General features: G+C 32.7%; 2 protein-coding genes across 2 annotated transcripts; both read left to right on the top strand.

The window, feature by feature from the left end:
- The first annotated feature begins 2,503 nt into the window (after positions 1 to 2,503).
- On the top strand, positions 2,504 to 6,091 carry LOC122588980 (double-stranded RNA-binding protein 6-like). Its single transcript, XM_043761205.1, has 6 exons — positions 2,504 to 2,730; positions 3,710 to 3,972; positions 4,155 to 4,365; positions 4,460 to 5,444; positions 5,511 to 5,604; positions 5,725 to 6,091. The coding sequence occupies exons 1-6, from the start codon at positions 2,691 to 2,693 to the stop codon at positions 5,740 to 5,742; spliced, it is 1,611 nt and encodes a 536-aa protein (XP_043617140.1). The 5' UTR covers positions 2,504 to 2,690; the 3' UTR covers positions 5,743 to 6,091.
- A 6,871-nt stretch (positions 6,092 to 12,962) lies between these two features.
- LOC122589341 (U-box domain-containing protein 4-like) lies at positions 12,963 to 16,399 on the top strand. The gene is made up of 2 exons (XM_043761628.1): positions 12,963 to 13,326; positions 15,317 to 16,399. The coding sequence occupies exons 1-2, from the start codon at positions 13,070 to 13,072 to the stop codon at positions 16,170 to 16,172; spliced, it is 1,113 nt and encodes a 370-aa protein (XP_043617563.1). The 5' UTR covers positions 12,963 to 13,069; the 3' UTR covers positions 16,173 to 16,399.
- The last annotated feature ends 399 nt before the right edge of the window (positions 16,400 to 16,798 follow it).

Here is a 16,798-nt window from a genome sequence, read left to right on the forward strand (position 1 = left end):
CATGGAACGAATTTTATCGTGTTGAAAGCAATTTGCTTTGAACTTTTGTGTCATTTAATGTGTGAATGTACATTGAATATAAAAATTTTAAAAGTGATACATGAACCTCTTTAAATTTATAATTTATTATTTTATCGATACAATAATATCTCGATAATATAATAAAATATTTCGGTCCCAACATTATTAATTTATAGAGGTTTTACTGCATTTTGTAGCTATTATCTAAAAAATATATATAGTAAGCATACTCAGACAACTTTTAAGAAAAACAAATTAAAAGGTCATAAAATAACCAAAACTTGGATGATGTATTGTGATAATTAAATTTAAGGTTTTGTTAAATGAAAGCTTAAGTTTTTTTTTTTTATATATAATATATATTAAATAATTGTTCTAGACTTTTCATATAAACAGATTCAATTTTTTTATACACACATTAAACGTCAAAATGGCCGCTTTTTTCGGGTTTTTTTTGTCAAAGAACCGGTTTGGAACCGATTTTTGGATCCGAAAGTGGAACCGGTCCCTATATATCGGTTGTTGAGGAACCGGAACCGCTTCTTGAGGAACAGGTTCCAATCGGTTCCAGTACCTAGATAATTCAAATCGGTTTTTTTGAAACCAGATATTCTGCCCACGTATACTCACCACTCACCGGTAACCCATTTTTTGAAAGGCCTAACGTATTGGGCTTATCCCGATTTAATTAACTTAAGCCCACACATGTGTTTAAATAATATTTGGACTTTGGTGCGTTGAATACCTTTCATAAGTTATCTTACTACCTGCTTTAGGAGGAGGCATTTAGAGTAGAGAAATTGAAATTTTGAATTAATTTTTTTGATATAGAGAGTTAATTTCACAGACCTTAAGAAAACATATTTATGCAGGATATATTCTTTTGCAAATAATTATTCATCAAAAACGAATGAATATGAATTGATGATCAATTCACTCTACTGGAATGTAAAGAAAATACACATTTATAACATCTTTGCAACGTTCTTCATCATTTCCCTATTGGCATGATAAAAATTAGTAAACTCTTGAAACGAAATATACCCATCTGCATCGGTATCAACTTTTGCCATGAGACGTTGGATGTCCTCGGCGGTAACAGATGCAACTTTCTTCAAGTTTTTCTCGAGCTCGGTTGTAGAGATCTTTCCATCTCCATTGTCATCAAATCGTTTAAAAATAAATTCACGTTCTTGTAATGTATCCTCTTCCATCATGATTATTATATGATGATAATATTGTTGTTCTCGATATGACTTTGTGTGTTGTTCACTTTCTTTTTCTTTTTTTTTTTTCTTTTATCAATATGGGTTAATTTGTTTTTAGTTAGAAAAAAGTTTAGGGATATATAAATAGTTTACAAAAATTTTGGTCAATATATATGGTTCCCCTTTGAATACGGATTGCCTCATGTTTTTGAGTAGAACATATTTTCAGGACATTTGAAGACTGGAAGGGGCCTATCTAGTGGAGAAGCCCATTGGGCCAGCTGACGTAACTGGGGTACAATCTATTGATTTTACCATTAAAGTATTAAACTGGGAAAATGCTAAAAATCCACTTAGTATATCCACTTGTTAACACATGAAATCCACTAATCCTATTAATTAGGAGGATTTTTAGGCTAATAAATTTAGAAGGATTGATCATTACCCAAATAAAAAATTCAGGATACCGGACAATAAAGATAAGCAATAAAAACAATAAAATGTATATTAAACAAATTTTAACATAGATATATTAGTGTAAAATTACACATTTACTTTTATTTTTTTATTGTTTAATATTTTGAAAAACTGTATATGAGTTAATTAAAAAAAAATAGCTATTATTAAAGTGAACATGAATATTTTAAAAATTGAAAGTTAAAAAGAAGGAAGAAAACTTGTTTTATATAGTTTTAAAGATTTAAAGATTATAGATTTGATTAGAATCTCAAATACAAAGGTAAAATTAAGATATATTTTAAAATCCCGAATTCAAATATTAATAGTAATGATAATAATATGTTTTACTTTAACGAGCATGGTACCCGCGCAATGCAACAGCACTAGTGCGGAAAGCGGTCTGTTTTATTAGGGATTTTAAGTAATTACGTAAAGAAAAAAAAAACAAAAAAGTCCAAGAGTAAATAAGGTATTTCAAATATAGAAATATTTAATAGGAGAGAGGGATTGTTTTATTAGGGAATAGAGATAATTAAATAGCTATACATCACACAATGTGATAATTTTATACGAATGAACCGAACATTGATGAGCAAGAAAAGGGAACATTTTTTATTACAAGAGTAGAGACTAGTGCCTTTAATTCCCTTTTGTTCTCTTCGTTAAAGCATTTACAGACATAAGTCAATGTACAACCTTGACTATACAAGTTTGGCAAAAAAGAATCCCAAATTGAGTCAGTAAAAAAACCCCACTATATACATATTATATCCTCATTTTATGGAATTATTTTGCAAATCATTTTAAAAATTTAGTACACTAGTCAGTCAGTCAGTCAGTCAGGCAGTGAATCAAATTTTGGCAAAAATTGAATCAAAAAAGCTTATTGGGTAATAAATGTAGGCTTCACCTAAACACTGCTGTATATTATATCGTCACCACTTACAAAATAAAACACTCATTTTCATTTCCAATCACACCCACTGTACGCACGGATCAGCTATGCCCATGACGGCGCCGGCGCCGGCACCCATCGCCTCCGGTAACTTCTTCTAGCTTTTTTCATTCCAAATTGTTTCATTTTTGTTTTGCAGATTTGACTATTTACATTGCTGGTTTCTTTCTTCTACTTATGTTTAGTTTTTATATAAGCATGTGTTATATATATATATATATGAATTAATTAATGATTATTTTTGCGGATTTTGTGGGTTTTCGAATTTAATTATGTACATCATCTATTGTCTGTATCAAACGTTTAGTTTATTTTGTGGTTTTTGATGAAATGAAAAAGATAGATTTGAATGTTAGATGCATAGAATAGCAAAATGTGACAATTTTGGTGTCTTAATTTATAAAAATGTGTATGTTGAAAGGATCATTGGGAACGAAAAGTAAAGTTGGTTGGGAAAGGTTTCTTTGGTAATATAATCTATTAAAATTTAAAACAGAAAACTGAATTAAAATAGGAGTCACCATCAGATGAAACAAGCATAGTTCCATGATGTGATGATCAATACACTTTCATGGACTATATTTTAAGCTCACGATGCTCACGATTTAGCGTTCGGCCCACAATGAGTGTCAGGTCATCACACATATAGTATAGTTGTAGTATTTGGTGCATTGGTAGTGTTGTATGTTCATGTATTGTAAGATCAAGATCATGTTGTTATGGTTGATCCTTTATTAAGTCTCTTAATATGGATCAGCGTATTGCTACTGTAATGTACTTTGGGTAATTACTGTAATACATTCACCTACTTTGCTTGGGATTTTTGTTGTTACTAATATATGCTTTGCTTTGTCTCTTAAAAAAATACGGTAATATTTTTCCATAATAGTCACCCCACACTTTCCAACCCAAATTCTATTTGCATTTGTTGTTGGTATATATTTCTAACTGTAGTCACTTTTTTGGTGCTCTACTGAAGCCCTATGACGTGAGGTTTGATGTCGAGTATATGATTATAGGACTTGATTACATGTAAAATGATATCTATACTCTTTGGTCTTTTCAGGTTCAAAACCACATTTGCTCTACAGATGTCTTCTCAACCAACATGCGCAGAAGATGAGGAAATCACTTCCTGTTTATCAAACTCTAAATGAAGGATCTGATCATCTGCCAAAGTTTAGATCTACTGTCACGTATGATGGTGAGAGCTACACATCTTCAAACACATTTCCAAACGTTAAGATGGCTGAAATGAATGTGTCCGAGATTGCATACAATTCCATGATTCGAAAGTCAAAGAGAGAAGCATTGCGTCATATACTAGAGGTTTAATTCTTACATATTACTGAGTATATTATTTTTTACCTGAATGGCCATTAATCAATCACAACCTGCAGGTCTCTTTTGCGACACATTAAAGTTGACTATAATCTTATACATATCTGATGACAAGTGTATAGTTGTTTTGTTTGAGATAATGATTATTACTACTTTCTGCTGTTATCCAGGATAAAAGCATATGCAAGTCTATTGTAATCGAGTTTTCAGTTAAGAGGAAACTAGAAAGACCCAAGTATGTGACATGTCATCAGGGGGGAGCAATTGCTGTTTTCAGCTCTCAATTGTCTTTTAATGGTGATACTTTTTCAGGAGACAATGCTAAGAGCATAAAAGAAGCTGAGCAATTAGTTGCACGTGCCGTTATTCATAAGTATCTAGGTATATTGCAAAAGCCTAAGATCACATTGTTTTCTCTCAAATGATTATATCCACGTGACTTGCTTTTATATCGTCAATATTCTGTTGATTGCAGATTCTGAATTTGCGAGTGATATGGCTGAGGTAATTAATTGCAAGTTTAGACATGCTGCTGAAGTAAGTAAGTTTGAGGCGATACACAAGGCTTACAATGGCACAAATGTTGTGGTAACTCAGCCATCCGTTCCAGTAGTTCCTACAGGGCCAACAACTCCAGCTACTCCTGTGGTTGCTCAAGCTTGCACTGAGAAAGTGCTGACTGAGTCAACCCGTCCAGATCCTCCTGTGGTAACTCAACCACACATGATTGAGCCCGTCACTACAGCTGCTCCTGTGGTGACTCAACCACACATTATTAAGCCCATCACTCCAGCTGCTCATGTGTTGACTCAACCACAAACTGCAAAAGTTGTGACTGAGCCTTTAACTCCAGCTACTCCGGTGGTAACTCAGCCACTCACTCCCAAAGAGCCGACCAAGCCAATCACTCGTGCTGCTCCTGTGGAAACTCATCCACTCATTCCAAAAACTGAGCCAATCACTTCAACTGCAATTCAGCCACGCATTCCAAAAATTGAGCCAACCACTCACCCAAGTGCTACTGTGGTAACACACCCAGGCATTCCAAAAATTGAGCCAACCACTCCCTCAACTGCTAGAACTGTTCCTGTGGTAATTCAACCACGTCAAGAGGGAATTAGGCCAGCTGTTCGCAGGCCTGCAGTTTTGGCACCTACTACTGCATCTGCTCAGGTCAACATGGTAACACCAGCACAACACTCAGGGAAAGTGGCCAGTAATTCAACATTGGATCATTTTGTGGAGCACAAACCACTGACAGCTAGGCCTGTAGTTTTTGCACGGGCCTCATCTGCTCAGGTGAACATGATAGCATCAGCACCAAGCTCTGGGCAATTGGCCAGTAATTTATCATCGCAACGTTCTATGGAGCACAAACGACTGACATTACAAACTTCTGGGAGAAAACGCCACTGGGAAGATGATAAGAATACACAAAAGAAGACGCGTGTTGATACTCAGTAAGTCAAATTCAATCTTGAATTTGAATGCAAGTGTTCTGCTCTTACCTGTTTCTTTATTTTCAGGAGGCCTGTCCCTGGGACTCATACAAGCCAATCTCAGCCATTTCGGTGGCAAAGTTCACAAAGCAAAGGGAATTATAGTAGAATGTCACATAAGGTACTCTTAATGATGCCAGTATAGTTAAAGATCATCCATTACTTGGTTCTCCCAGCTTCATAGTTATATGGAAACTTGCAACATTTTTATTAACAAATTGTTCTTGTATGGAATTTGCAGAATGCATCTCAGCGCTAGTCCTTGGAATTGCTTCTTGGGGGTATATGGAGTTTAGATCTGGACCATTAAGCTTTGATTGTCTGCTGGCGTGGATCTTATTGTTTGAACAAATTGTTAGATTTTAGTTACTGTAGTTAGACTTTGGTAGATGTCTACATTTTCTGTTCTAGATGGCAAGTCAAGGAAATTAGAGTTAGTAAAAGTTTTAAAGTTATCGAAATTAGTCTTGTTAAGTTAAAATATGTCAGGAAATCGTAAACTCATCATTATGTCTACATGTCTGCTGATGCATATACAGTTGTAAGATCGTGGTCAAAGGCTCATTAGTTGCCTCTCTATATATAATCCGAAGTTGCAGTTTTAACCATTTTATACGTAAATGGTTTGATTTGGGTAATAAAATGGGTCAGCATAAAATAATCTGTCTAGAAAGATAAGGATTAAAGTCTAAAGACATCCTACTAGTTTGAAAAGTTAGATCCCTGGTTTAAGTACCTAGTTGTTGTATATGAAAACGGGGGCAAGTATTCATGGGCAACACATTCCAATTATTTCTAATGTTTATGTTTACTTGCCTTAAATCCTTGCCTAAGTGGTCTGGCTGATAGCTTTTGCCTTCTACTGCTGTGATCTTATACCTGGACTGACTTACCAAGCTAAAGCGGCTATGAATTGTGTTGCATACAGGTAGTTATTTAGCTCACGATCAGCTATATTTTGTTCATAGCTCTTAGTTAGTTATAGTTGATCATTATAGACGTCAGCTTGCTAATTAACAATGTCATCAACAAATCTTTACTTCTATGGTCTTGGGAGTTAGGAATCTCAGGATTGGAAAAGAAATTTCATGTTAAGTATTTGAATCTGTGTACGAGATATATAAGAACATTGCGGCTTCCCAACATATACAAATATGAATCTGCAATGTATGCTTATCACATAGTAACGAGTAATGACAAAGATATTTTGGACTCGTGTCCAAATAGGTGGTGTCGTTTCTGCTGTCACGCTTTGAAAAATGCAGTTTTCAGGTCTGTTGCATACTAATATACTATGGTTAGAAAATTTGAGAAAAATAAGTCTTACATTTCATTTCCTCAGAAGGTCATCGGTACTAAAGTTAGGGGATTGATGATTTAGACTGTTGCGTCATTGAATCTTTTTCAGATCAGTGTAGAGTTTATCGGTTGTCTTGTTCATTTTTTATATCTGATATCTATCATTTTGTATCTATATTAGTCTGACATGTTTTAAATATTACATTGTTTCTATATAAATTATAACTTGTATTTACTATACTTGAAATAATATATATACTCAGTATGGGTGAGCAAAAACCGAACCGAAAACCGAAAAAACCAAAAACTATTGGTTTTGGTTTTCTAAAAACCGAAAGTGTGGTTCGGTTTTGGTTTCTAATGAAAAACCGAACAGTTAAAACCGAACCGAACCAAAAATATATATTTTTACTTTATTTTATATTTATATCATTTTATTATTAATTTTTGATAAATATGTTATTATATTTGCATTTATAGGTATATATAATAATATCATTTATATGTTTTAATTGAAAATACACAACAAAATTAATTTGTTTTAATAATTGTATAATTAAACAACGCGTAAAAGATATAAATAGTTATATATAAAATTTGTTTGAAGTTTGTACAACCCACTTTTATGTATTTGTTGTCATTATTGTTGTGTTATTGTTACTAATATTGTTTTGAAAACTTGTTGAAATTAATTAAGGTGTAATTATAGGGTATAAACTTATAAACTTTTGAAGCTCAATTTGACCTAAACCACAAGTGGTTAAAAACCGACTAAAACCGAAAAACCGAACCAAAATAGACCAAAACCGAAAAAACCGAAACCCAATGGTTTTAATTTTCAAAAACTGAATTATAACGGTTCGGTTTCGGTTTTAGTCAAAAACCGAACCAAACCGAACCGTACTCACCCCTAATACTCAGGTCAAGACGGATAACTTTTTAATAACAAATCAAATTGACAAATAACGTTTGTAAAAAAATAAAATAATCAATATATCATCATGGAATAAATTGTGAGTTAAGTTTTTAAGTTATAAATATTGGTTAACACATTATCTGGAATCTTATATTAAACGGGTCACATTTGTTTTCCAAGAAAATATATTATAATACGAGACTTAATATTCTCAAGTTTATCGTCATCATTTTCAAACGAAGAGAAAACAAATATTATTGAAGAACAACATAAGAAAAACTACAATGAGTCATTTTCAATTAAGAATCTTAATCAAGATTATGTTATCATTCGAAAAAAATATGCACGAATCCAATGCTTACAGTAAAAGTATGTAATCCAACCCGACCACATAATATTAGCCTATTAGGGATAACTTATCTACCAATATAATTGAAATATAATTATAAGAACTCAACTATATTTAAGCAATACACATTTTCTTATCTAGTTGACTAGTTTCTTTTGATTAAGTAATGATATGTACTCGGTAAAAATGAGAAAAACAAATTAACAAAACTATGTTTAATTTTTTCTCACAATCTTCATCTTTCATTTTGATACGGGTCGTAATGTTGTTTTTATACATACCTTTGTTTTGAACGACTGATATTCATATAATCAAAATCGATTAAAACGATAATTCTTAGCCCAATCGTCTCACTCCATGCTTACTTTATACGGGTGGTACCCACCTAGACCATCAGTACCCAGGAAGACGCCTAGACGCAGACTACACGCAGGGTACTACACAGGCTGCACAGTACCTTAGCTGAAAGGATAAGCACAAATAAAGGCTGTCATATCACTTCCTAAATTAGAGGAAATCTCCATCAGCAATAAGAGATTCGTTCTGATCCTATTTCCTCTCTTCCAAGTCATATTTGCACTATAAAAGGAGAAGGAAAAAAAGAAAGAAGGACACGATCTTTATTACGAGGAAAAACCCTAAATGATCATCATCATGATCATCATGGGAAAACCCCTAAATACCAAAAACCCTAAATGATCATCATCATGATCATCATGGGAAAAACCCTAAAACAATCTAAACACACATCAATCGGCATACAAGGGAGAAAAACTCCTACCAACGGGGAATCGCCATCAAACTATCCAAACACCTCTCCTCTTCACATAACCTAATCGGATGTACAAACACATACATCTAAGCACATCTAGGGGGAAAAAACCATAAAATATGTCCTGTAAATTCGCAACTCGTTTTTGGATCATCATGGTCTTCAAAATGAAGAAGTTCCTTAGTAAATAACAGATATATTTTCGATCTATGATACTAATAAAGGAGTTTGTTACTTAGCTAGTTAGCTTACTTATACACGGGATAGATGCTAATATGTTTATAATACATTTCTATTAGGCCCTTCCCTATGGAGTATGGGCTTCGTCATTTTGGTAGTCTTTCTCATCATGTCATGCCACCAGAGGGAGGCATTCATCATCATCACTTGTGGTTTTTACAAAATGCATAGACGAGCATGTGTGTGAGAATTTATTTATTTTGTATTTGGGAATGAGGATAAAGAATGTATGTGTGTGGGGGTTTGTAATATTTTCATTGAGGATGAAGATATGATAGGTAAGGAGTAATTTTTGGGTGAGTATTGGAGATAAAATTCTGATGTGACCGTCTAAAATAAATAACGACAAGGTCAGAACAGGGAATGGTCTTAACCCCTCCTTAGGATAACTTTTCTACCAAAATAATTGATGCATTGATTTTTCTTTTACAAATGAAAGGTTTGTATATAACTTTTCTTTGAAAGATATTCATCTTAAAATGTAGAATGTAGGTTTAACAAATGAAAGGTTTGTATATAACTTTTCTTTGAAAGATGTTCTTTAAACCGTTGTTTTGTGAGTTCATAACCAATAGTCGAGTACCCCGAAACAAACGTTTTATATACCTTTCATATCGGATCAGTGATAAACACTCTGACCTTTCAATGGTTCAATCATCATCCCATATAAACCGTCGAAGTATTGAGACTCAAAACCAACAGAAGACGACAATGAGCAGTTTTCTTCTTATATCCATCTCTTTATAACAAAACCACTGTCGTCGCTTTTTACCCTACACTGCGACTGTCCTCAACCACCACTGTCGTCGCTTTTTATCCTCCACTGCAGCTGCCCTCAACCACCACAGCAACCGGAGCCGACCACCACCATCAAGGTTGATTTTGTTAGTGAAATTTATATGGTAATATTTGGTTAGTTTGAGTAATTTTAGTATGTAGTGTTATGTTTGTTTATTTTGATAATTGATTATATATATGTCAATGAAATGTAAATATATTGTGTATGATTTTAAATGAAAATTTGTGGTGATTTGGATGTTTTATATATATTTAATTTTTATACCTGATTTTAATTGATTTTATATCTATTAATTCACATATTCATTTACAGAATACATAAATACATATATAATATATAAATACATAATGCTAAATATGTAAAAAAAAATTATTTTTTTAATAAAATTTCATTTAGGGACGACAACGGTGTTGCCAATGTCGTCGCGAAATAACTTTTGTTTTTAAAAATAAAATTTTAACTTTTAATTTTTTTTTAAAAGAAAGTTAGATAAAAAAAAAATATTCAGGGGTGACTTTGTCGTCATTAAAATCGTCACTTTTTTTTTAAGAAAGTTAGATAAAAAATATTCAAAGGTGGGCCCCATTGTTGTCGTCACGAAACACTTTAGGAGATGAGGATTCGGCGACCATGAGATGTTGTTGCAAATGTCGTCGCTAGGTTTTTGGAACAACAAATGTGACTTGTCGTCCCCAAAACCCAAATTTCTTGTAGGGTAAATATAATTACCAATCTATAAATCAGTTTTTAGGTAATTTACGTTTTTTATATACAACATTCGACCATATAAAACTTAAGTAATAATGCAGCTGCTTATTAAAAGTAAAACTCCATAAATGGTATGTATACTGTATAGTGTTAGGTGTCAGGTAATTTGGTAACTTACGATGCTGCTTAAAACTTCAAATTTCCAAAATATATTAAATATCTTGTAAATAGTAGATATCAGTATATCACTTCTTAGTTGTTTTTTTGTTTTTTTTTTTTCGTGTGTATTTAGTAAATCACTTAAGGTTTGCCTAATAGTGTAACTCAGTTTGAGCTTTCTAGCTTAACTGAAGCAAATGAAAATATATTGAGACCCGCTTTTAAAAAGCACAACGACTAACCAATAAAAACATTTAGGAAAAAAAAACAAATAAAACTACAACCAATACAAAGGCTACTACATGTCTGTTTATTTAGATCGCGTTTGGTTCACATAGTTTTTATTGAATTTCATTTGTTAGTGTGTTTGATTGTTCAAAGATAAAGAAATATCATTCCGTTTGAATGTAAATATTCAATTATTTGATGAAATCTCCATTCCTTGGGGATGTTAGAAGGAATTTCATTCTGTTCGTCACTTGAATGTTCAAAAAATAAGAAACATACCGTCAAATTCCATTTTTTTAAATTCTTATTCTTTTGACAGATTTCATTACTTTCAAAAATATTATGTGAATTAAACGCTAATATACCTAAATACCTTATAAATAAAAATAATACTTAATATTCATTAATAATTAATTTAACTTATAGTTATTATTTTAGGATTAAGATCCCCGAGTTCAAAACATAATTTTCATATCTATCAATAAACTAAAACAAGATTGACACGTTCTTGAACCACACATGACTTAATCCTTGATCGACACGTGTCCTTTTAATTAATTTATTTTGTTTAATTAGCTTTTTTTAGCTGTATATAAATTCAATTTTCTTATTAAATTTAAAATTAGACTCTAGCTCTTGACTTATTAATTAAAAAAATACATTATAACCTAATTTGATCGATCGTTTTTCTCAATAGTAAATTGTTTTTTTTCTTTCTCAATTCTTCAATTCCTATTAATTTATATTAGTTATAATAATAAGTTATTAACATGAAACTTCAAAAATTTGAGTTTTCGAAACGAAATCACAAGGGTATATGCTATCATCCATTATGCTTACAGGTTCCGATTTTGATGTGTATTTAAAACTTTACGATAAATCCAACATTCTAACTAAACATATAATATATTTATCATTATTGTTCATTATTATTTAACTTCGATCATCGATTTACTTTAACCACAATTTAATTCATATTCATGAATCATGTATGAGTCATTTAAAAAAAAATTATGATACAATATATATAGCTAGCGTACATCGTACAGGTATTAGGACTAGTACATACATATATATTAGGATTAAGAAGATCCCCGAGTTCAAAACAATGTTAAACTTTTGTGAATGAATAATAAATAAATTGCAAACAAAAAATTGCTGCGCAAATTTATATATATATACTAAAAACCAACTTGCTTTTTACAACTTTTTATACATAAGTTACAACCATACATGCATATAACTTTTATATCTTTACCTTCTAACCCCTTAAACTTTTAATCTTTTACAACTTTTTTCATCTTCACCTATTTACCTTTTAACTCCTAAACTTTTAATCTTTTATATTTTTGCCAACAAACTTTTACCTCTACACCTTTTAACCCCCTAAAATTTTTATCTTTTACATTTTTGCTTGTCAATAACATGTTTTGTACAAGAATATAATATGTGAAATATAACTATATTTAACTTTTGTTTCTTTACATTTTAAGTAAGTTTTTATACTGGGTTCTTATGTTTCTATTAAACAACTTCCATTTATACCTAAGTTGTGTTTGGTGTGACGTTTATTTTTCTTTAAACTAATCATCCTTTGCCTATATTGTTATAGTGCCAAATTAATGTTTGTTAGTGACTTTATCAAATAACATTGTCATCTAAAAAAACAATCTATTTGAGTCCCGCTGTAAGGTGTGTGATATAATATGCGACAACGTGTTGAATACACAACTATGTTTAAGCTTAAATGAATACTTATCCGTGATGTTAGTATAAAAACCCGTGGGTGTTTATTTCTAGTGGGATACTAGTAAATGTTTAAGTAGATAAATTCATTTTAAGAAAAGAAAGGAAAAATGGGCGTTTAAAATAACCGTTGCTTAACGCGACGGCACCACTTCTCACGTTACCTCCCCACCTTACATTCTCCTCTTTTTTTATTTTTTAATTTAAACCCTTCAAAAAAATACATATATAAAATTATACACCCCTCACACACACTTCACTTGACTTGTATATATATATATATATAGAATTAAACATATTGTAATTGTATATCTCTCTATATATCTCTCGTCGTCGGTGCTAGCTACTACTTTGATATATTCATTTGCACATGGACTCTCTCACCACTTCCGCCGGTACCGGAGATCACACAACCATACTCCACCTCATCCAAGAAACCAACCATGACCATCTCTCCAAGATTCAAGCAGCTAAAGACATCCGCCGACTTACCAAAACCTCACAACGTTTCCGGCGACAGTTTTCCGATGCCATACCCCCGCTTGTTTCCATGCTCCGGTCACCCTCCCTTGATTTCAAGACAGCTGCTCTGTTAGCTCTCCTTAACCTTGCTGTCCAAGACGAAACGTAAGCCTTTTTATACACTACACTTTGCATATATATATATATAACAAGTTTTAAATATATATATATATATATATGTTACGAGTAATTTGTCTACGCCTTTAGCTATATATAGTATATCATGTTATATTGTTATTTAACTTTAATTTTATATTAATTGTTTGTGAGACCGGTCAGGGCGATAATGGATCGGTTATCCGTTTTATCGATTTTTTAAATAAATATGCATCAGCATAAATGGCCAATTTTTATGGATCATAATATGTATACAATAATTTATGCTATAGACAATATAGGTGTGTGACTTAATTTGTGTGTTTAGATATAGATTCGATCGATCAATTATTAAATTAATAGTTTGTTGATGGTTTGGAAGTTTGGAGAGTGGTTCATGTCATTTTCTAAGTAAGTTGTTTTGTGTCTCTTTTTTCCTCGGATTCATCAAGTTAGCAAAATAAAAAAAAAGGTACAAGATATATAAATAGTATATTATTAAAGTAGTAGTGTGTTTGTCGTTCTACTTTTTTTTTTTTTTTCTTTTATGTATTTGTTATATGATTGGTTAACTGATGAAAAGGTAAATAGATCAAGTTAAAGTTTGGTTTAAGCAAATCATGAATTTAACTATATTAAGTATTTTTTTTTAGCAAAAGGTGTGTAAGATCTCACCAATATGGACCTTATTTTATGAAAGTTTGGGAAGTTAATGAAATAAGTTAGACCGAGTAAGACTCTCCGCGATTATATTTTATCTATTTTGATGATAATTGGTTTGATTGATCTAAAAACAAAGTAAGTTTGTTTGTTGGTTTTGAATGATTGAATTTGAAGCTAATAATTGTGGGGTGGTTGTTTATGGGAGACTGGTTTGTGTCACTTTCTTGAATGTCTGTTTCTGTATGCCCAAGTTTTTTGTTCCGAGGTATCATCAATGTACTAATGAAGCAAACCTTGAAAGGCATATGTTCGTGATATGTGATACTTTAATTGGTTGGTTTAAATTGAATTTTAACAACCACAAGTTTGGTTTCCTATAACTGAAAAAACAGAGATATTGCAGAGAATCTCATGTGACTTGCTCATCAAACAATATCTATTCATATTTCAAGATATTTACATTCCCATGCCTTTAGTAATAGGGTACATTACATAGCCTTTTTGCCATGGTTTAAATTGAATTTATTTTGTGAGGGTGAGGGGATTCTTGGGAAGGGGTTAAGTTAACTAGAAATGATCCGTGCTGCTATAGTTGCACGGATCTTGCGTGCAACTACAAGTTGGATTGGGCAAGGTCCATGATCCCACATGGACATTTAAAAGGCCATGTGTAGTCCAATTATGTAGCTCAATAACTGCACGCCAGATCTGTGCTGCTAGCCAAATGGATCACAAGTTTTTCATTATTAGTGCGTTAAAGAGAAAATACATCATTGTATCTGCTAATGTTCTTTATAAGACTTACATTATCTTTTGGCAAGGATACAGTACTAATTATGGCCGATGTACCATTCATTTTGTTAATTCGGTACATCATAATTACTAAATTTGCATAAATGAATGTGTCGTCACGCCCATGTGCATGTATCTATGTCTTCGTCTGTGTATTACTTTGACATTTATAGCAAATTTGATTTTTTGCTATATAATATCGCCTTGACTTATGATAAACCATAGAATTTAATACTTACAGGCAAATAAGCATGTTCATACAATGAAAGCTTTTTAATTGAGGATGGCATCTGATACTTTTATGATATGGATAATGTTTTTTTTCCTGGTGGGGTGACTGTATTTATGCTTTTATTAACTTGTCACTCTTTCTTTTCTTTTTTCCTTTCAATGTTTTCTTTTACCTTTTTTGATACATCTTCTAAATGAAGCTAGTTATCCTATCACATGCTAAAAGACTCAGTTTACATGACTTAAGTTAATTAAGTATGGAACATTAAGATCTTGAATGAAGTTTGTTAATTGTTATGTTTTATTTCTGCAGAAACAAGATCAGTATTGTGGATGCTGGAGTGTTAGAACCAATTGTTGATTTGTATCAGTTGGGTAACTATGGTATGCAAGAACACGCAACGGCTGCATTAGCCACACTGTCTGCATCACTTGTTAAAAGGTCAACCATTGGTGCTTCTGGCGCCATACCATTTCTTGTGGAAACTCTTGACCAGGGTACCCCACAAGCCAAGGTGGACGCCGTCATGGCTCTTTTTAATCTTTCATCGGAGAACGACAACCTTAGTCTCATCCTTCAAGCTGACCCTATTCCTTATTTAGTAAACATCCTTAACAGTTCCAAAAAATCCTCAAAAATCTCAGAAAGATGCACTGCTCTTCTTGAATCTCTCGTTGGTTTTGAACAAGGACGGGTGTCTCTAACTTCAGAAGAAGGCGGTGTGCTTGCAGTTGTGGAGGTTCTCGAACGTGGGTCCCCTCAAAACCGTGAGCACGCAGTAGGGACACTTTTAACCATGTGTCAAAGTGACCGGTGTAGATATAGGGAACCAATACTTAGAGAAGGTGTGATCCCAGGCCTCCTAGAGCTCACGGTTCAAGGCACCCCAGACTCTCAAACAAAAGCCCATACACTTCTACGTTTATTACGTGAATCTCCATACCCAAGATCCGAACTTGAACCTGATACCCTTGAGAACATTGTATGTGACATTATATCACAGATTGAGGGTGAGGAACAATCTGGAAATGCAAAGCAAATGCTGGCAGATATGGTGCAAGTTAGTATGGAACAGAGTTTAAGACATTTGCAGCAACGGGCTTTAGTATGCACTCCATCTGATTTACCACTTACTAGTAACTGTGCTTCTGAAGTTTATTTCAAATAAGTGATTCGTTCGTGGATTGAATATATGACTTTGTGGGGTTTCTTGTTTTCTTTTACCACTCCGTGACCGTGAATATACTATATGAAAATTGGGAGATAGTTTTACATAGTAAAAGGAAGCCAGTCCAGGCCCTGTGTGTTTGTTGGGTATCATGTGACTGGTAAGTGTTGATAAAAAATCCAGAATTGTTGCTCATCATAAAATTAATGAACTTGTGTGTTTTTCAAGTCTTTGTACTTGTACATCAGAGTAGCTTTTCAAGCTCTGCTTTGGATGACCTATAGGTTTACATTTCCTTCTTGCTGATTCTCTGTATAACCAAATAGTTTGGACCATGGCCTGGCCCGATTAAAACATTAATGGTTTGCTCTTTCTCTCATCATGGAATGGAGATGAAAGTATAGATGTAGTCTTCCAAGTTCTCAATTAACCAACTACCTCTTACTATGTATCATCAGATCATAATAACCAAACATTACAAAAGGAATAATAATGACTCAATCAATTACGATGCTCATTCCGTTATGGCAATTTTCCATTTAGTCTAACCAATAATAGATGTAATAATAATGTTTTTCATTTTAAAGATACTTCGTAGTAGTTTTGATAGTATTTAAGGGCGATCT

This window comes from Erigeron canadensis, chromosome 2 (genome assembly GCF_010389155.1).
Source record: "Erigeron canadensis isolate Cc75 chromosome 2, C_canadensis_v1, whole genome shotgun sequence".
In the NCBI taxonomy this organism is placed as follows: Eukaryota; Viridiplantae; Streptophyta; class Magnoliopsida; order Asterales; family Asteraceae; genus Erigeron; species Erigeron canadensis.